This window comes from Gossypium hirsutum, chromosome A04 (genome assembly GCF_007990345.1).
Source record: "Gossypium hirsutum isolate 1008001.06 chromosome A04, Gossypium_hirsutum_v2.1, whole genome shotgun sequence".
In the NCBI taxonomy this organism is placed as follows: Eukaryota; Viridiplantae; Streptophyta; class Magnoliopsida; order Malvales; family Malvaceae; genus Gossypium; species Gossypium hirsutum.
Window position 1 is genome coordinate 1,517,036 of NC_053427.1, and position 22,963 is coordinate 1,539,998.

At 33.2% G+C, this 22,963-nt stretch overlaps 1 protein-coding gene across 1 annotated transcript; it reads right to left on the reverse strand.

Moving 5' to 3' along the window:
- Window positions 1-3,513: 3,513 nt before the first annotated feature.
- Window positions 3,514-5,132, reverse strand: LOC107942090 (polygalacturonase). Its single transcript, XM_016875732.2, has 4 exons — window positions 4,965-5,132; window positions 4,565-4,873; window positions 3,926-4,441; window positions 3,514-3,849 (listed from the first exon to the last, which is right to left on the reverse strand). Exons 1-4 carry the CDS (start codon window positions 5,103-5,105, stop codon window positions 3,592-3,594), a joined length of 1,224 nt encoding a protein of 407 aa, XP_016731221.2. The 5' UTR covers window positions 5,106-5,132; the 3' UTR covers window positions 3,514-3,591.
- Between the last annotated feature and the right edge of the window lie 17,831 nt (window positions 5,133-22,963).

Sequence of the window (22,963 nt, forward strand, 5' to 3'; positions counted from 1 at the left end):
TTTAATTTAAAAAAATAGGGTTAATTACAAATAAATGAATTTTTTTGGGCCAAATTAAAAGGCGCGTTAAATCAGAGGGACTCATTGGGCAATTAGCCCTAATCCTAGAAACGACGTCGTTCCTCAGAATAGGTTTTAATGGCCATTGGGACTAAATTGAAACAAATATAGAAGTTAGGGCCAATTTTAAAATAAAAGTAAAATGAAATTATAAAATTTTAAAACACGGAAGGATCGATTGGACAATTTCCCCTTTAAATGAAAACACGCAGATCTCATCCGGGTTTCGAGTCAACATACGGATCCTGGGCTTAAACAACGTCGTTTTGAAGCTATTTGGTTTAAAGCAAAAAGGCACCATTTTAGTAAGGCTATATAAGCCAAATATCAAGCCTGAAATCATTTTGAAACCTTGTTTTAAAAAAAAAAGAAAGAAACCCTCTGAGAGGGTTGGGGAGATGTCCTCGGAGTTCTATCGAGACTCCGTCTGAGGCTTGCACGCGCTCACGCGCCCCCGCCAACGCCGCCACTTACGACGGTCGGAAACTGGAAAGTTTCCTTTTCCAACGTAGATTAAATCGGTACGTTTCTTTTCTTCTATTTTTTATTATCAGTATGTATTTAGAGAAAAAAGAATAAAATAATCACCTCTGTACTCTCCAGTCGACTGTTGGTTTCTTTTAGTGTAAAATGTATTCTGTTTTTATTGAATCTCTGTGTAAAAAACGTGTATACAAATTAAAAAAAAGAGGGTTTTATAACCCCCGGTTACATTTTTGGGAAAGAATCTTTCGATTTCTTTCCTTGTTTGCCTCTTTTCTGTCGTAGCTCTTTCCTTCTTTTGCAAGTATCAACGAGGATCTCACGGCAAGGAGTGGGATGGCGTTGATCCGTTCGTTGATTACGGCGTGATATTGGGATGAAATCACGGTGTCGACTGGAACGGCGTAAGACGAAGAGGCGTGGTGCTTGCGGCGCGAAGCTTCTGGAAACCCTAGGGTTTCCTGATTCAAATTAAGGATTGGGCCTTACTAGGCTTTATTAATTTGGGTCAGGTTCTAGTACATGGGCCAAGGGTTTTTTAAGTGTAACCGGGTATAGGCTATCGGTTTAGACCAATTGGGTCTCAAGTGTAGTGGGTTTTGGGCTTATCAGGCCTTGAGGCCTGTTTGTTGTAAATGGACTGTAAATGAACCCTTTTTTTCTATTTTTATTTATTTCATGGGCCCGAGCGAATTTGGGTTGTTACACCATCAATTTAGCAAACTAGCAAATATTGCCTATTCACAATCATTCAACCAATTTGGTTAGTACAAAAACACTAATATGCATAGATGAGCTCATCATGTTAATTTCTTCTTATTTCACCTATTATTCCATTTCAGTTAAATCTTTGAATTTCCGATGGACCTTTCCTTTTCCAGTTGCACACCCGAGGTGCACATTCCCTTTTCAAATGGTACACACAAAGTGTACATTTCCTTTTCAAGTGTACACACAAGGGGTACATTTCCTTTTCAAGTGTACACATAAAGTGTACAAATTCTTTTTAAGTGTACATACAAAGTGTACGTTTCCTTTTCAAGTGTACACACAAAGTCTACAAATCCTTTTCAAGTGTACACACAAAGTGTACGTTTCCTTTTCAAGTGTCACCCTTTCGGGTGAAATTCCTTTACATTATGAGAGCAAAAGGTTACTCCTTTCAGAATAACCTTTACTGCAATGTATGCAGGACCCCATTTATAACGGTAATCAACTATCCAATCGGAAATCAATATTTGAACAGATTCTTGTACCTTTTCATCAATTACATATATCATGTGTCAACATTTTCATGCTACATATACATGTCCTTTACATATCATAATTCTCACAAGTCAATAATCAAATCAATACATTTTCATACTTAATTAAGTTATACGAACTTACCTTGAGAATTGATTGTATCTTCTAATCCGAGACTTTTTCTTTTCCTCGAACTTTTTTCTTTGTTCGATACTTCTGGATCTATATAAATAAATTTAATCATCAATTCCATAATTTCCACATTCAATTGAGTCCATTTCACTTTCTAGGCAAAAGTACTATTTTGCCTCCAACCTTATAATTAATTCTAATTTCGTCCCTAGGCTCAAAAATTGAAATTCATGCAATTTACTCCTTATTCCAAGTCTAATCAAAATTAGAATTTTTTTTGGAAATTAAATCTCAATAAAGTTTTACAATGTCGATGCTTCACATCGTGTGTGGTTGACCAAGCCTATGGTCTCTATTTATAGAAAAATCGCAAGAGTCTTGGTTGAACAAGAAGAAGAAAAAATATAATAACATTTTAAGAGAGAATATACAAAATTCTCTAGTAGGAATATGTATGGGCCTCAACACCCTTTACAGATAGGGTTGTCGCCCATCTTACGTGAGATGGGTCATTAGGTCTATCTGATGTATTTGGTATAAATGTATGTGTTATTTAGAAATTTAATCGACTCATATAATTTAGCCAACCAAATAAAAAATTTTATATTTCCCAAAATATTAATAATTTAATTAATCAATTGAAATTTTTTTTACAAATTCACGCAATTAAATTATTTTCCAAACCTAGTTCTAATTCCGTTAAATTCATGACATGTTTACCACACTAGAATCTATGGGTAAATGAATTTAATTATCTTGTTCAACAAGACTGCGATAATTAATTAATTTAATTTTTACTTCAAGCATCAGTTAAGTGATTACTATTAATTAAATAATAACTCGATTAAATTAATTTAGTCTTTAAGTCATCTCTCTTTTATAACGAGAAATTCCATTCACTACGGATAGTGATACATTCGATCTTTTTCTGTAATTCATCAATTTTATTTATTCATCTCATCAATTGAAATGCAAACCATCAGGGTTGTATAGAGCTAGTAGAGAGGCCCACTGGATATATGATTAAAGCTCAAATAGTTTGTAATTAAGTGCCATGACCGATCTCTCCTTATTATATATCATTATGAAAACAACTCGCCAAGTGCTCGTCCAATGAATTTTTCGTTTGTGCTTTAGCCTCATAGGATATCCTCAATCCCTTTAATTTATATCCGTTCACCCAAAATGATCTGGTCATATCTCATGGTAACCATTACATCTTCTTCCATGAAAAATGTAAAGTCAACGGAAAAAGAAACAAACCAATGCACAAATATAATCATATGTAGAAGTACACAAATAACACAGGAATATGTTGTGCAAAAAATTTGGACGACGAAATTTTTTTAATTAGAATCTCGAATTTAATATTTTATTTTTCCTTAAAAGTACAGCGTTGGAAGATGGATTTTATAAAAAAATTATACTTAGATAAAGAAAACTTCAATAATTAATTCTAATTCAATATAGAAACTCAGTAATGGTTTTGTTGTTAGTTTAAATGAACTAAATTTCATCACATTTCGGCTCTTTGTATTGATGTGTATATTAAAAGCATTGAATTCATAGCAAAAGTTTATTAATAGCAAAGAATTAAAATGAAAAATAATTGTTTTTATATAATATGAATAAATATATTAATTACAATTGCATTGAATTTGTTGGTATGCTTTAAGCGGTGGCGCTAGGGGTTTTTGGGACAGGGCCGGAACATGGAATCGGGTTTAATTTGCCACTAGTTATAGGCTTGACATTCAAACATTGGGATGTTGCGGGTTCAGCTCCGTTGTGCTTAATGTCAATGTCCGCAAGTTCCACATTTTGACATGGCGAAGAACCGCTGCAAATAAACTTGATAGCTTCTGGAAGCGCAGATGTGCCATGGATGTTCTTGAAGCTAATGTTGCTTAGTTTAACTTTGGATTCTTCCTGCATCAACACAACAATGATTCAATGATCGATTAAATATTGTCACTCAATTAGGATTTTGATAAGAATGTTATACATTTTTCTTGCATTTATTCCATGGGCAATATTGTTGATCAATTAGGATAGGGGAAGAGACATTATTCATGGTAATATCCTCAAAATGTATTTCTGATACTGCCCCACCATGTTCGCCTGGCCAAGTTTTGATTCGAGCTCCATTCGAAGTATTAGTGATGGTGCAGTTTGAGATTTTGATTCCCTCAACTGGCTCTTCATTTTGGAACTTTCCAAGACTACCGATACTTATACCATGTCCTGGTCCACAAGTTATTTCTTTTATGACCATATTTTTAGTGCCATCTCCGATAGAAATACAATCATCACCAGTTTTAATGTCAGAGGCAATAATATTGACCCCCTCTGATTTGCCCATGTGAATCCCATCTGTGTTTGGGCTCTCGTCCGGTGCCTCTATCTTCAAACGTTCGAGGGTAATGTTTTTGCAAGCAAAAACATTAATGTGGAATAGTTTACTGTCTTTGCTAGTTATGTCTTGTATCAATGCATTGGTCACAAAGTCAAACCTTATATTCTGTTTAATTTTTGAGTTAGCAAAGTAACACACGAAAAAAAGATGTTAGTTATAATTATATTTTGATAATAATAATAAGAGGAAAAAGAAAAATAAATTCTGGCAAGAGGGAAGAAAGCTGACAACGGGAAGTTTGGAACGAAATTCACGATTCTCGCAAGTATTCTTCTCATAAGCAATGCTTCCTTGACCATCGAAAATTCCTCCGCCAAACATTTTGAAATTTTCAACACTATAGAATCTAACCCAATTAGGGTCTTTGAAAGCACTAGGATCAGCCGGAGCCTGTACAGTGCCCTGAACATTAATCTCAATAGGAGCCTTGCATGGACCTTCTAAGTTTACTTTTGATAATAAATATGTCCCTTTAGGAATCACAACTGTTGATGGAGTTACAGAGGCACATGCTTCTTTCCAAGCATCCAAAAATGGCTAAAATGAAATGAATAAACACATCAGTTTGAAATATAATTTTTTCATATTTTCACCTTTGGGGTACAAAGTTAAGAGCAATTGAACTCACCTTACTCAAATCCGTTTTCCCGTCAGCTTTTGCGCCAAACTTGGCAACAACATCAAAAGCATCTGATTGAACTTTAGAGGTTGAAATGAATAATAATAAAAGTACAAACATGGAAGGAACAATATTAAGGTGTGGTGCCATGTTTTTATTTGGTTTTGAAATTAAAGGAAGAATGGCTTTTCCTTTTGTTTTGTTCCAAATATATAGAAAGTTTGAGAAAATTACAACCAATCAAATATATTACTACTTAATCAATTTGGAAAAGTCATATGGCCAAGCTTCAATTTCTATGATAAGCTTGTTTCTTTAATATCAACTTCGCACGGTTAGATAGTTTTGTGGTTAATTTTTTCACAACTTGAATAATTTAAACTATGTGAAGGATTTTATTATGGAAAAATTGAAAAGTATTATTTTATATTTTATCTTCAAAATAATATCTTTACTAGATGGTGGCGAATATAATTATGGTCCGCCAAATTTATAAATGTTATTTCGAAAAGTATAATCCTAATTATTCAATAAAAATTGTTGATACAAGAATGTGGTTTGGTGGTTGACGAAGCTTGACACCATATTGCCGAAATCAATTCTGGTGGTTTCTGGCACTCTTCTCAATCACTGTTTTCCTAGCCCTATAATACCTAGTCGAGCTAACATTCACCACGGACTTCTGTAGCGCTAGGGTTTGTACAAGTGTACACAACCGTTATCAAATAATAAGTAAGTATCAAGTTATCATCTCCACAGGGATTGTATTTGTGCTAAATCACTTAATTGTAAAATTATATTAACAATTTGGTAAATAAAAACACATTATGATTTGGAAGTAATGATTAAAATTAAGTATATTAAAATAAATGCAACGATCCCTAATGCAATTTATCCTAAACATGCAACTATACGAATGAAATAGATTTTAGCAGAGTTAAACACAATTTGCAACAATTATAATAGAAATAAACTGGTACAATTACTTTAATTAAACTCAATTTATTATCATCATGCTGAATAATATTCAGAAAAACATTCTATGGCAACTCGATCTTTCATGAGTTTGGAAACTACATTAGGTCCTTTTGGAATCCTTTACTTAGTAAATACGCAGTTTACTGATCCTTATTTACTAATGGTTCTTTAGCATTCGTGTGAGGTAACAGAGACGTGTTAGGTTTGAAACAGTTTAATCACACAAATCTAAAAATTATGCAGATAACAGAGCTTGGTTAGAGCTCTTATGCAACCTGCAATTTAATCGTGTTAAGATCTAAATTGAGCATGCACATTTCAATTATGTTTCCACTAGCTGTCGTCCGGTTAGGATCGCTCAGCTAATTCAAGTGCATTTCAATCACGTGTGCAAGAAATATAGACTTGATTTTAATTGAAACAATAATCGATTGAGGTACAAACATTATAAGCATGAATCAAATAAATATTATTTAATCAAAATAATCATCCTAGCTTAAATAAAATTAAGCTAAAATTGTTGTAAACAAGAACAAAGAACACATAGCAAACATTTTCAGATTAAATTAAAGAAAGGAAAGATTAAACCCAAATCAAAGTGGCTGTCACCCAAGACTCTGACTGATGAGGCTCTTTCGCTCATTCACTTTGCTCCTTTGCTGATGGCTCTCCAAGGTGGCCGACCAAGGGCTCTTTAAGAGGCTTAATTGCTAAAATCTCTATGAAGAGATGATTCTAGGCGTGGGTAATGGAAAAGGCTAAGAGAATTTAGAAAGAAGAGAGAATGATGAATGATGAGGGATGAATAGAAATGTGAAAGTGAGGTCTTATGTATAGGTGAGAGAAAGATAATTTACTGAAAATAAGAGTTTTCATCTTTTGAAGCACCTTCCATGGGTGGCCAGCCATAATTTGACGAAGTTGAGCTGATTTTTGCTTGATTTTTTGTCAATTTGAGTGCCAAAACAACTTAGGACTAAGACTCGGTCAAGCACAAATCTTCAGGTAAATCTCTAATTTCTTGAACTCTTCAAGGACCTTGTGCAATTAAACCAAAGAGTGGGCCATGTACAGCCAAATTTTGGGTTGACTTGGTCCCCTAATTTGGACGATTTTGTAATCAAATAAAGCTACTAGACCTGTCCAAAATAAATCAATGAATTAGAGGACCAAAGAATGAAATTTATCCAATTTAATTAATTAATCAAAACCCAAATTATTAATGAAAAAATTTAGAATGAGTTATTAAATATAGTTTTATATTTTATTATTTTATTTAATCATGCATGGCCCACTTTATGTCATAAAAATATAATATGCTCAAATTAATATAAAATAAGCCATTTTATGCATGAAAACTATATAATAAAGCATAAAATCACATTTTAATAATTTCTATGTCCTAATTTTATATTTTCACATATTTCATTAATTTTTTAAACAATTACTAAGTTTTAACATTAAATTTAAGTAAAGAGGTGAGAAATTATATAGGAAAGTTCCTATATATTTTTCCATTTACAAATTCAGCCTAAACTTTACCCACGTAACAATTTTTATTGAAAACCTTTGTATGATTTTTTAGTTAAATGGTAATGAAAGACTAACGGTGCATTTGCATAAAAAACCAGACAAATACACTATCAAGATTATTGTTTTAATCCCAGGAAATAATTTAATAAGCCACCTTCCCACGAGTACTTGGGATGTGAGGATGCTTGCTGCTGAATTTCTAAACACAGTTTGTTAAGTTTGGAATCAGTCTGCCAAGAGTCTTGGACTCTTGCCAACAGTTGAAAGATAATCGAGCTGCCAGCAACTTGAAGTAGTTGTCCAGACTGAACCTGTTGCTTCCTTGAAAAGGCATCAGAACCTAAGTTGTGATTTCCCCTCCAATAAGTGACCTCATAATCGTACCCCAACATTTTGGCCACCCATCGTTGTTGGAAAGCTGTAATCGCTTGTTGATCAAAGAGGAACTGGAGACTTTGATGATCAGTTCAAATTCAATATATATATTGATGAGGTTCATGAACTTGAATCTGCAAAAGCTAATGTAGATGAAGTAAAGGAAGAACGGTTACCATTTTTCTCTCCCTATTCATAATGTTGAATGGAAGAAGGGCTTTCAACTAGTTTCAAATAGTTTTTGAAATCCTTCAACAAATAACTCTCATGAAAACAAAATTTTCTTTAATTTCTTTAGGCATGCCCTTACATGCATGAGCATCCTTAATCTTCCGTACCTGACCTTGTAAAGATTCACTAACATATTTTTATAGAGACTGCAAAAATCGTTTGTGCCCCTTTGAAACAACATTATCCATTTTGAAAATAATGCCCAGGTAAAAAAAATCTAGTTTTTATCTATGTTTAGATATTGATACAATTAATACTCTTTATAATTTATTTGATTAGAAGAATAAAGAATAGAGAAAGTTTAATACTCATAATAATCAAGGAGGTGCTAGTGTATTTGATGATTACCAAAAGGTAAATTTTCCATTTTACAACAATTAATTCCCTTAATATTGGTGTGTGGTTTTGGTGTACTAAACAAAAAATAAAAATATAGTTCTTTAATACAAGAGAAGCTCATAAACATATGAACTATAGTTCTAACTTTTTGTCAAAATTGTCAACAATATTTAGCTATATTGCTTTGGCTCTTTACCTTTCTTGAAGTACCCAATATTCAATATATGCATCTTTCACATTTTCACACATATTATGATGATATGATCCTTCAAAGGCTCTACAAGAAATGGAAGTCTTAAAGGAATAGTACATTTTCATGACAGATACAAGTTCATATCATATATTGATTACTAAATTCAAGTAACCAATGAAATATAATCATGCATAGGAATTTTGATCATGCCCCATTCTTTCTTAATAGATTTGGTGTTTTCTTTTGGGATATTGAAGCTTATGCAAAGAAGATACAAACAGTGGTATGATGTGGAATAATGAAATACTTTTTTGTTGATAGTTGTGTAATTTGTCAGTGGATTGTTGAATTTTTTTTGTTCAAAATGACAGTTAGGTTTTAGTGCTCAAAATGGTTAAATTCTTAATGGTTTTGCCAATTGGAGACATTTATGCAATTAAGAAGAAAAATTAAGTCCATGGATTAAAATGGTAGATCTAGTTGTCAAATTCAAAGAAAAAAACATGTTAATAAGTTGCTTATTATTTTCATACAGACTTACTAAGCTTTATAGCTTACTCCCCTTCCTTTCTCATCTCTTATAGGGTCTGTAAGCTAGCTTGGGTTGGAGATTGTGGGAGATTCTATCTCACTATCAAGCTACCACTTGGGGTATAAGTATTCAAGCACTTGAGTTTATGGCATGTATAGGGCTTTGTCTTTTGTAATTATGTCATTATTAATGTAGCCTAATGTGATGGCCTATAATGATTTATCGTTCAATTTGTGTATGACCATGAGTTGTGACTTATGTTGATTACTGTGTTGTAAATCTCATTATACATGCTTGCATGTGCCAATGCCTTTATGATGTGGTGGTGGGTGTTTGCTAGAGATGGATGGTGTTATATTGCATAAATGTTTGATTATGGAAATGTTTCATTTTAGCTTGGTGATAATTAAGACTTAAATGTCTGAGATGGAAGTAATTTTAATGATGCATATTACACGTGATTGGGTAGGTTTAGACTTGATAAGAATGGTGTATTATGTATGTGTATGCTGTTGTGGAAATGTCATGCTTGAGCTATAATTGTGGACTTTTAATTGTCTAAATGTGCCATGTTATTGGCCAATAAAACAAATCATGTAATAAAACAAATCATGTGTGTATGAAATTGAGGGTGACAAATGGCTTGGAAAATAGCTTCAAAGTTGTCCACATGGGCATGTGCCTAAGCTGTGTGTGACACACGGCCTAAGGACATGGGTGTGTGCCTTGGCCATGTGACCCTATTTTATTGCTAACATCATAAACAGAGAGTTATACGGGATGAGGACACAAGCGTGTCCCAAGCCATGCGGTCCTGTGTGACCACATGGCCTACCTACACGGGCGTGTGACCCTGTTTCGTGATAAATATTTCTAAGTTTCCCAAAAGTTTTTAAAGTTCCCGGTTTAGTCCTGAATCACCCCCGATGTATGTTTTGGCCCTCGTAGGCCCGTAGAAGGGACAATGTACATGTATTTGATTGATTTTAATTCGAATGAAATTTTAAGTCCGGTAATGCCTCGTATCCTATCCTGGCCTTGGAAACGGGTAAGGGGCATTACATTAGATATCATGGTGAACGCCCATTTTAAAAAAGAAATTAAAACTCTAATGTTCCTACCCTGGCTACTTTTCTAAATGAATTTCCAACATAAACCCCGAATAAAAAAAAGAAACCATGAAAAAAGAAAGTTTCAAGCCAAAACACACAAAAATCAGAAAAAGAGACTAACCATTGAGAATCTAAAAGCAAAAACTCCAAATTGCATCAACAAATTTCAGGATATTTAAGTGATAATCGCAAAATACACAAACATTACACATGTCACGAGGAACTATGTGATTTGAGCTGATGAGTTGTGGTCTGAGCTCATGATTTATGTGATACATGTAATGTCGGCCCATAGAAGGGATAATGAACATGTGTGTAACACCCCAAACCCGGCTCAGACATTAAGGCCGAATCTGACGTGCCACTTTGAAGTCAAAAACCCGTGTTCCCTTTTTAGTGTTTTACAAAGCCGACTTTTGTCAAACTAACCAAGTGAATGGAAGCTGGGCACCAGGTAGGTATCCATAATAGAGGAGGTGAGCCATGAAGGCTGCTTAAGTACCAAGCTCTCCGATTGGATCCAATCCTAGACATGCCCACATCCATTGCCACACTTGGTTATAACAAGTTGAAATTTCTTTGAGTGATTATCTTTGGTAAATCGAATATTCGTGATGTCGTGTTATTTTAAAAAAAAACAAGTATCGTTTTAAAATCACGCCCTAAGTCTAGCCCATTTGAATTAGTATCCATCAATTTAAAGTTGTTTTTAATAATATAATCCCAGAAAAATCAAAGAAGAAAATAAAGTTAAAATGGCCTTATTACAACCCAAAAATTAAATAGTAATTAAAAATAACTTAAGAAAACCAATCTCTTTTTCAAACCCAAAAGTATTCACCATGGCCACTCTGAATCCCCTCCGGCTCCAAGTCACCCATATCAAGGCTCACCTGCAAGGTTAAAGAAGGGGTGAGTTTGGGGAAACTCAGTGTGTAAGGAAAACCCATTCAAAGCCCAAGTCAGCTCAAGCCCATTGGGCCTAAGCCCATTCAGGTAACAGTGGTACTGGGCCAGAGCCCTTTTCAGATTACAATAAACTGGGCCTTAGCCCCTTATTCAGATAACAGTATGGCCCATAGGCCCATTTCAAAATAAATACAACAACAGTAAACATATGCAAGCCCATTTGGGGAGACTACTCAACCCACCAACCACTACACTCCACCCGTACCAGCCATACACTCCATGTGGGGAGTAGCTCAACCCACCCAGCCCAACACTCCACAGTTGCAGCCTTGCTACTCAGTTAACAGTAAATTGAGGCAAAGCCTCCAGTACGTGGACAAGCCACTTTCAGTACTTCCTCCGTCAATATCCCAGTCCCATGCATCAGATAATAACAATATGGCATGAAGTAAATAAAAACAGTCAAACATGCATTTAGGTCAATTTAACCCTAGGGGTATTTCGGTAATTTATCTCCTAGGGGTAAAACTGTAGATTTTCCACTTTTAAAGGTATTTCAGTAATTTATCTATTTTAGGGTTTTTCATGCATATTCCTACCTTTCACGTACTAACAGAATCACTACCGAGGGTTCTTACCGAATTGGGCCCGTTGGCCCATCATTCCAATTTTGGCCCATTAAGCTCAAAAATATCGAGGGCATAGAAATCATGCACTTTGCAGTCCAACCATTGCAACTTACCAAAAACATTAATCGATTTACCTCACGAGCATTCGCACACTAGCAAATCTACAAAATACCGATTTTCGGTATTTCGGCTTTTCGACTTTTGCCGATCTAGACTAAGAAAGAGGGTGTTAGTTACACACCTGTTTGCGACGATATGCTGACGAGATCCACACACGAACCGCCTACAATTGGATTTCTAACACGTTAATCTAACTATTCAAATACAAACTACGTATTAACCCCTTACAATATTCAGCCAACCACACCTACAGATCATAGTAAGCTTATAAGAAATCAATAAGCAACTCATTAACAAATTTTTGTCAATGTTTACCACATAATCATAATTTCACTGCAAGCTGTCTTCCTGAGCAATAGTCACTAAATCATTTATAACTAGAGTTACGAAACTCCAAATCAAGTGGCGTTAATTTTCCATGAAAATAGACTCATATATCTTCTATCCATAAAAATTTTAGAATTTTTGGTATGTCTAGTCAGTACCAGATTTTTCTTAAAGTTTCCCATGTTTCACTGTTTGACTAATCTGACCACTCTTTATTACAAATCAAATTTCTCATTGTACAGAATTCAAAATATGTTCTCGTTTATTTCATTTGAAACTAGACTCATTAAGCTTTAATTACATAATTTATTCAGCTTCTAATTCATCTCCCACAATTTATGGTGATTTTCCAAAGTCACATTACTGCTGCTGTCCCAAGCAGATTTATTACCAAATCACTCTTTCACGCCTAACTTGCATGCTTGTTATTTAAACATGTATATCACCAATCAATCATCACATATCTATGATTTTACTTAAGTGTAATCTCCATTTCATCATTTTAAAGCACAACATGTTAGCCGATTTTTCCCCTTAGCATCTAAGGCACATGCATGCTCATTTGTTTGGCTCAACTTCACCTATCTTCCACTTTTCATCAAAAGAACATGAAACAACAACCAAAAATCAAAATATGCTTCATGAGTTAGGGTAGAATCAAGAAGAACTCATGAACATCAAGATAGAAGCTAAGCACCAAGAACTTACCTTCAATTTTTCCCCTTCCTAGTGACCGAATATTCAAGGGTTTCCTCCCCTATTTGCTCTCTCTCAAATTCTGCTATGAAGAACAAAGAATGAACAAAAACCTTCCTTTACTTCCTTTTGTTATTCTTATCACTCAACATTTTATGACACATAAATGATATACTAATATTTGTGCCATACTCATGCCATAATTCCAATAAAAATATGCCCATAATGCTTACCATGCCCATCATCCATTAACTATTAAAATGCTAATGCCCATCATCCATTAACTATTAAAATGCTAAAATGCATACATTATCAACTATCCATCACCTTGGCCGACCACTACATTAAAAGTGGGGAATTTGACATGCAAATCATCCTATTTTGCACTACTATTTATTTGGCCACTACAAATTAGCCTATAGCATTTTCAAACATTTTCACATAGGTCCTATTTCATAATTTCACTCCCTTTTTCTTATGGAACAAAAATTAACTAAAATTACCGAGTTCTATCTTAAGCTTGGGCCTTCTAGAGGCCCACTAACATAATTAAACCTATGCCAACATTCACAGAATTCACGAAAATTGGGGCGTTACAATGTGTTTGATTGATTTGAATTTGAATGAAATTTTAGTTCTGGTAATGCCTCGTATCCTATCTTAGCCTCGGACACGGGTAAGGGGTGTTACATTAGATATCACGATAAGCGCCCATTTTACAAAAGAAATTAAAACTCTAATGTTCCTACCCTGGCTACTTTTCTAAATGAATTTCCAACATGAACCCCGAATCAGAAAAGAAACCATGAAAAAAGAAAGTTTCAGACCAAAACACACAAAAATCAAAAAAAGAGACTACCCATTGAGAATCTAAAAGCAAAAACTCCAAATCGCACCAAAAAATATCAGGATCTTTAAGTGATAATTGCAAAATACACAAACATTACTTTAATTATAATCGCAACAATCCCTAATGCAATTTACCCTAAACAGGCAACTATACGAATGAAATAGATTTTAGCAGAGTTAAACACAATTTGCAACAATTATAATAGAAATAAACTGGTACAATTACTTTAATTAAACTCAATTTATTATCATCATGCTTAATAATATTCAGAAAAACATTCTATGGCAACTCGATCTTTCATGAGTTTGGAAACCACATTAGGTCCTTTTGGAATCCTTTACTTAGTAAATACGCAGTTTACTGATCCTTATTTACTAAGGGTTTCTTAACATTCGTGTGAGGTAACAGAGATGTGTTAGGTTTGAAATAGTTTAATCACACAAATCTAAAAATTATGCAGATAACAGAGCTTGGTTAGAGCTCTTATGCAACCTGCAATTTAATCGTGTTAGGATCTAAATTGAGCATGCACATTTCAATTATGTTTCCACTAGCCATCGTCCGGTTAGGACCAATCAGCTAATTCAACTGCATTTCAATCACGTGTGAACGAAATACAGACTTGATTTTAATTGAAAACATAATCGATTGAGGCACAAACATTATAAGCATGAATCAAATAAATATTATTTAATCAAAATAATCATCCTAGCTTAAATAAAATTAAGCTAACATTGTTGTAAACAAGAAAAAAGAACACATAGCAAACATTTTCAGATTAAATTAAAGAAAGGAAGGATTAAACCCAAATCAAAGTGGCTGTCACCCAAGACTCTGACTGACGAGGCTTTTTCGCTCCTTCACTTTGCTCCTTTACTGATGGCTCTCCAAGGTGGCTGACCAAGGGCTCTTTAAGAGGCTTAATTGCTAAAATCTCTATGAAGAGATGATTCTAGGCGTGGGTAATGGAAAAGGCTAAGAGAATTTAGAAAGAAGAGAGAATGATGAATGATGAGGGATGAATAGAAATGCGAGAGTGAGGTCTTATTTATAGGTGAGGAGTGAAAGATAGCTTACTAAAAAAAGGAGTTTTTATCTTTTGAAGCATCTTCCATGGGTGGCCGACCATAATTTGAGGAAGTTGAGCTGATTTTTGCTTTATTTTTTGTCAATTTGAGTGCCACAACAACTCGGGACTGAGACCCAGTCAAGTGCAAATCTTCAGGTAAATCTTTAATTTCTTCACCTTTTCCAGGACCTTGTGCAATTAAACCAGAGAGTGGGCCATATGCAGCCAAATTTTGGGTTGACTTGGACCCCCAATTTGGACGGTTTTGTAATCAAATAAAGCTACTAGACCTATCCAAAATAAATCAATGAATTAGAGGACCAAAGAAAGAAATTTATCCAATTTAATTAATTAATCAAAACCCAAATTATTAATGAAAAATTTTAGAATGAATTATTAAATATAGTTTTATATTTTATTATTTAATTTAATCATGTATGGCCCACTTTATGTCATAAAAATATAATATGCTCAAATTAATTTAAAATAAGCCATTTTATGCATGAAAACTATATAATAACGATAAAATTAGAAAAAGAGACTAACCATTGAGAATCTAAAAGCAAAAACTCCAAATCGCATCAACAAATTCCGTGATCTTTAAGTGATAATTGCAAAATACACAAACATTACAATTAATCTTGATGTAAAAATCATTCCTATCTAAAAATCTCTTTACAGTTGCACAAAATTTTGTCTCATTCCCCATTTTGGGGTTCAATTTTTTTTATATGTAATAAGTAAACATAAAATGGTGTCATGCCATTATCGAATAATGCGGTTAATAAGTCCTCAATAGATTGGGACGTTCGAGAAGAAAGACATTGTGCAAGTTTGTCAAAGAAGCTTTGGAGATTAGAAAAGCACTAGGTTTGGCTGTGGACTAGAAAGACCAAGTAATTATTAGTGACCTATTCAATTTAGAAATTAGATATCAATCTTGATTGTGTTGGAAACATTCATTTAGAAAATGATTTTTTTAAACAACAAAAAAATTAAAAAATTCTAAAACTAAGTAATTTTCATATTTATAGGGACAAATCCTTTCACCAATATCATACTAGTGTTCTGAATTAGGCGGTCTAAGTTGTTTCTCAACATTCTACCTATACGATCTTCTTAACTATTCACAAACCTCAGCTAGTTTGTAACACCATTAATCTGTATCCGTTGCCTGAATAGGGTTACAGGGTATTACCGATCATTATAGATCATTTGCAAATCAAACATATAATTTGCTATTCATTTTCCAAGATTACTTATAACCTCCCTTAATTGGACCCTCGAGGCCCAATATGAACATTAGAAACAAGTCGGGACTAAATCGAAACCTCATAAAATTTTTCCCAAAATTTTCAAAATTTCACTTATAAATAGTACCACTCACGCCCGTGTGGTCAAACTGTGTGATTACACACGCCCATTGACTTGGGACACGCCCGTGTAACTCTCTGTTTTTGACGTCATCAACAAATTAGGGGCACACAGCTAAGGCACACACCCGTGTGCTTAGGCCGTGTAGTAAATTAATTCCTCAAAAGTAGCTACAAACTTCACACGGGCAGGGAACATGCCCATGTCCCAAGACCATGTCTCTCACACAGCCAAGACACACGGCTGTGTCTCAGCCGTGTCTCAGTCGTGTGGCCAACATTGAGCATTCTGTTTCATTTAATTAAGGTGTAGGGGACACAAAGCCGAATCACATGCCCATGTACCTAGGCCGTGCGTCACACACGGCTTAGACACAAGCCCGTGTATCTTACTCGTGTGGACAAAATAAGGCCGTTTCATAGCCCTATTTCTCAGCCAACTTTAACCATTTTCCTGCATGAAAACTTACATGTATATGCCAACCAAACCAAACAATTTCCATCATCCAATTTGATATATTATTAATCTTAATCATGCTCATAAATTTACCTTTTCTTTATTTCACAAAATATGTCTCATGAAAAGTGTTGTTTAACTTGTTAAACATATAAAACTTATCATATAACACCATACCATACCAAGTCATCTCAAGATACACATTACTAGCCATTCCAATGGCTAGTTTACAAATCAAAATATTACTTCATCATTTGGCCACATTAGCCTATACATGTCATTATATCAAAACAAGTTTATCATTTATACCAAGATCATGGAGTTGATAGTATGATGATTGCTTCAACCCAAATCCAACCTTCACGAGCTTCGAGCACTATAAAATAGGAAAATAAACTTAGTAAGCATTATATGCTTAGTAAGTTCATATAACTAAAACTACACTTACCAATCATGCTTAACAAGTAAATCAGATATAAAACAATTATCCATCAATTTAGCAAACTAGAAAATATTGCCTATTCACAATCATTCAACCAAATTGGTTAGTACAAAAACACTAATATGCATAAATGAGCTCATCATGTCATTTCTTCTTATTTCACTTATTATACCATTTCCGTTGAATCTTTGAATTTTCGATGGACCTTTCCTTTTCTAGTTGCACACCTGAGGTGCACATTCCCTTTTCAAATGGTACACAGAAAGTGTACATTTCGTTTTCAAGTGTACACACAAGGGGTACATTTCCTTTTCAAGTGTACACACAAAGTCTACAAATCCTTTTCAAGTGTACATACAAAGTGTACGTTTCCTTTTCAAGTGTCACCCTTTCGGGTGAAATTCCTTTTCATAATGAGATCAAAACATTACCCCTTTCAAAATAACCTTTACTGCAACGTATGCAGGACCCCATTTACAACGGTAATCATCTGTCCAATCGGAAATCAATATTCGAACAGATTCTCGTACCTTTTCATCAATTACATATATCATGTGTCAACATTTTCATGCTACATATACATGTCATTTACATATCATAATTCTCACAAGTCAATAATCAAATCAATACATTTTCATACTTAATTAAGTTATACGAACTTACCTTGACAATTGCTCGTATCTTCTAATCCGAGACTTTTTCTTTTCCTCGACCTTTTTCTTTGTTCGATACTTCTGGATCTACATAAATAAATTTAATCATCAATTCCATAATTTCCACATTCAATTGAGACCATTTCACTTTCTAGGCAAAAGTACCATTTTGCCCCCAAACTTTTAATTAATTCCAATTTCATCCCTAGGCTCGAAAATTGAAATTCATGCTATTTACTCCTTATTCCAAGCCTAATCAAAATTCTAATATAAATTTTACAGAACATTTATTTCATAAATTTTAGAATTTTTCCAAGAATTTCACCACTTTTCAATTTAGTCCCTACACATGTTTTCACTAAAAATCACTTTGTAAAAGTTGTTTAGCTATCAACAACCTTTCATTTTCAATCATAAACTTTCAATTTATAGCATATTCATCAATGGAAAATTTTCTAAATTTTGATTTCTTTTCAAATTAATCCCCCAAAGAAAGAAATTAAGCTTTTCGATCTCAAAAATATGAAAATCACTAAAAAACGGGACATAGAACTTACCAATTGAAGCTTGAAAAGGTTACATTCTCTCTCCTAGGGTTTCCATGTGTTTTATGTAGAAGATGATATAAAATAAGGTTTTTATTTCTATTTAATCTTTTATCATATATTAATTATTTTAATTTCCAATTTAGTCCTTGTCCTTTTTCAATTTTTCCAAGGATGAATCACTAAAAATATCTACATATTTTTCATCAATGGTCTAACAAATATATAAGGATGCTATTTGACGCTTATAGCTATTAGAATACAACTTTGACATTTTATTCAATTTAGTCCTTTTTGCAATTAGACACATAATCGATAAAATTTTTCCATAAAAATTTTCAAGCAATATTCCTATCATATTACCTAGCATTTTATGAAATCTAGGCAATTTTATTATTCGGACTCGGATTTGTGGTTCTGAAACCACTATTTCGATTTCACTGAAATTTGGGTTGTTACATAGTTAAAGCGTAGGCTCTAATCCATGAACGGATGAAAGCTATGAAAACTTCCTATTGATGTTGGAGTGCCGAATATCGATGTCTCTTTATGGGCCAAAAACTGAAAATGTAAACATTCAAATTTAGAATTTTTTTTTTGGAAGTTAAATCTCAATAAAGTTTTACATTGTCGATGCTTCACATCGTGTGTGGTTGACCAAGCCTATGGTCTCTATTTATAGAAAAATTGCAAGAGTCTTGGTCAAACAAGAAGAAGAAAAATTATAATAACATTTTAAGAGAGAATATACAAAATTCTCTAGTAGGAGGAATATGTATGGGCTTCAACACCCTTTACAGATAGGGTTGTCGCCCATCTTACGTGAGATGGGTCATTGGGTCTATCTGACGTATTTGGTATAATTATTTGTGTTATTTAGAAATTTAATCGACTCGTATAATTTAACGAACCAAATAAAAAAATTTCTATTTCCTAAAATATTAATAATTTAATTAATCAATTGAAATAAATTTTACTAATTCACACAATTAAATTATTTTCCAAACCTAGTTCTAATTCCGTTAAATTCATGACCTGTTTACCACACTAGAATCTATGGGTAAATGAATTTAATTATCTTGTTCAACAAGACTACGCTAATTAATTAATTTAATTTTTACTTCAAGCATCAGTTAAGTGATTACTATTAATTAAATAATAATTCGAATAAATTAATTTAGTCTTTAAGTCATCTCTCTTTTCTAACGAGAAATTCCATTCACTACGGATAGTGATACATTCAATCTTTTTCTGTAATTCATCAATTTTATTTATTCATCTCATCAATTCAAATGCAAACCATCAAGGTTGTATAGAGCTAGTAGAGGGGCCCACTGGATATATAATTAGAGCTGAAATAGTTTGTAATTAAGTGCCATGACCGACCTCTCCTTATTATATATCATTATGAAAACAACTCACCAAGTGCTCGTCCAATGAATTTTTCGTTTGTGCTTTAGCCTCATAGGATATCCTCAATCCCTTTAATTTATATTCGTTCACCCAAAATGATCTGGTCATATCTCATGGTAACCATTACATCTTCTTCCATGAAAAATGTAAAGTCAATGGAAAAAGAAACAAACCAATGCACAAATATAATCATATGTTTAAACACACAAATAATACAGGAATATGTTGTGCAAAAAATTTGGACGATAAACTTTTATTTTAATTAGAATCTCGAATTTAATATTTTATTTTTCCTTAAAAGTACTGCGTTGGAAGATGGATTTTATAAAAAAAATTATACTTAGATAAAGAAAACTTCAATAATTAATTCTAATTCAATATAGAAACTCAGTAATGGTTTTGTTATTAGTTTAAATGAACTAAATTTTATCACATCTCGGCTCTTTGTATTGATGTGTTTATTAAAAGCATTGAATTCATAGCAAAAGTTTATTAATAGCAAAGAATTAAAATGAAAAATGTAATAGCCCAAATTTGACTGGGTTTAAATAAGGAAAAAAATTAGATAAATAAATAAACATTTATTTATTAAATAGTCCATTGAAAGTCTAGGACTACTGTTGCTACCCAAAGCCCAAATACAAAAACCCATATCCGGGTATAACCCAATAGCCAAAACAATACCTAATACCCCTGAGCTAAACCCAAACCCAAATAAGACCCGTTACACCCAGCAGCCCGTTAGACTCATTATCCCTGCTAGCCTAAGTCAGACCTAACCCATTACATTACAGACCTTGACCCAAAACAAAACAGCCCAAAAGGCCCAACAGACTTAAGAGAAACAGGGAAACCCTAGGGTTTCCTGAATACTGTGGCGCCGCAAACATTTCTGAAAGCTTCAGGGAGCGTCTGGCAACCCCCAAATCGAGGCCACCGTTTAATGAGTTGTCCCAAGGGCCTTCAATGCTCATCAATGCCCCGATCATCGGTCGTCCCTTGGTCTGGCCCCAAATTACGTCATGAATGTCATGACCGTCACCAAGGCTCCATCAGCGCCGTGATCAGTGCACGCGTCTACACCAGCATGGTCACTGCCGAATCCCTCGCTCAATTGCCTGCAAGAAAAGGAAAGAAACAACAGATACGAGGAAAAAACAGAGTAGAAAAAGGCAAGGAAATCATAGCACATCAGTCAAAGATACAGAAGACACAAAATAGAAAGAAATCTTAGATTTCTTTCCCCGAATATGTAAGGGACCAAGGCTATAAAGCCTTTCTTTTCACTTGTAAAAAGGACATACGTTCTAAAAATACAGAGAGAATCAATAAAAAATGAGAGATTCAGCAGAAAGATTTATTCTCGCACATATATACACAACAAGCATCTCAATCGATTAAGTATACAAAGGTGAAAATTTCAATACATATACATACATGTAAACTGTAAATAATGAAAAAGTGAAGGGTCGAACCTTTATTTGCGTTAAAAATCGAGGTTTGAACCTCCAACCACCGTACGGGGAGGAGTTGGAGACGGCGCGTGGGCGCATAAGGCCGAGGACCAAGGCTCGGCTCGACGGAGGCCAGAGCCAAGCACACACTCTCTCTCCTCTCATTTCAGAGAGAATTTTAAGTTTTTTTTTAAAAAACCCAGTGTAAAATGATTTTCGGGCTAAAGCTTTGGTTTATATAGCCCTGTGAAACGTCGACGTTTTAGACCCCAGGATCCACGCGTTGACCCGATTACCCGGGGAGGATCCGCGCATTTTTGAGAATTGGGTTACTTACCCAATTGATCCTTTTGCCCCTTTTTGTATTTGCAATCAAACTTTATTTTATTTATGATTTGGCCCAAATATTTTATTTTAGTTTTAATTTAGTCCCGATGGCTATTAAATTATATTCTGGAAAACGTCACCATTTTGGGATAGGGCAATTTGCCCAGTGAGCCCCTTTGATTTTGTGTGCGTTTTAAATAGAGCCTCAATTCAGTTTTAGTTCTTTTAAATTCGCCCCGTAATTTGGCTGGACTTTAAATTTAGCCCTATATTATTATTATTATATATATATATTTATATATTGTTATTTGTTTTATTTTATCCTTACTTTTATATTACACATTAAAATTATTTATTACAAGTATTATTATATGTATTATTATTATTTGTTATTTCCTCAAATTATTATTATTTTACATCAATTTTTATATTATTATTATATTTCACATATATTATATATTTACTAATTACATGTCATTTTTACATATAAACTTTCATTGTTTTATGTCATATTTCTTATTTCCTATATATTTTATTATATAACATTTATTATGATTTATTTTTTATTCTACATTACCTTTTTTTATATATGTTATGTATCTCATATATTACCAATTATATTATTTGTGTTTATATCATATATATTATTTAAAATTTGTAAATTATCATTATTAAAATGTATTTTTAACACATATTACATACATATCTAACTATTTATTATTTGTTTATGTATTATTTCATTTTAAACTGATATTTTTGAATCCTTTACAAACTTTTAAACGAGTATATTTTATATGTATAATTATTATTCTATTTTTGTTATTATATATTACATATTATATTAAATACTATTTTAGAATTATTAATATCACATTTTAATTATGTGTATATTTTGCTAACAATTATTAATTTTATTTTTATTAGATCTGTTATATATTTTTATATTGTATGTGTCATGGGTGTATTAAATATTATTTGTATAATTATTATTATATGTTATATTTTGTAAGCATATACATTGATATTATATTTTTATTTGCATGTCGTATATTATTTAATTATGGCTTTCTTATATATCGTGCATTATTTAATTATTACCTTGTATGTTTGTATATTTTGTTTATTCATACATGCTATATATATCTTTGTATGCATATTATTAATATTTGTTATTTTATATGTATGAATCTAATGCACGTTCTTTATATTATTGCCATCATTTTGTTTAAATGCACGTTTTATTTACCTACTACAATAATATGTTACTATGTATGATTTATAATGCAATACAATTCCCTACGCATCATCTTTAAAAGACAAGGCTCCAAAATTTTCAAAAAAAAAATATGAAGGCAATGCTTGGTGTTTGGAAATTTCGAAAAAGTAGTGCCCTAACTTATTGGGTTGCGACTTTTCTCGTTAAGTTCGAACAGTCAAGTACCCTTCTAAGT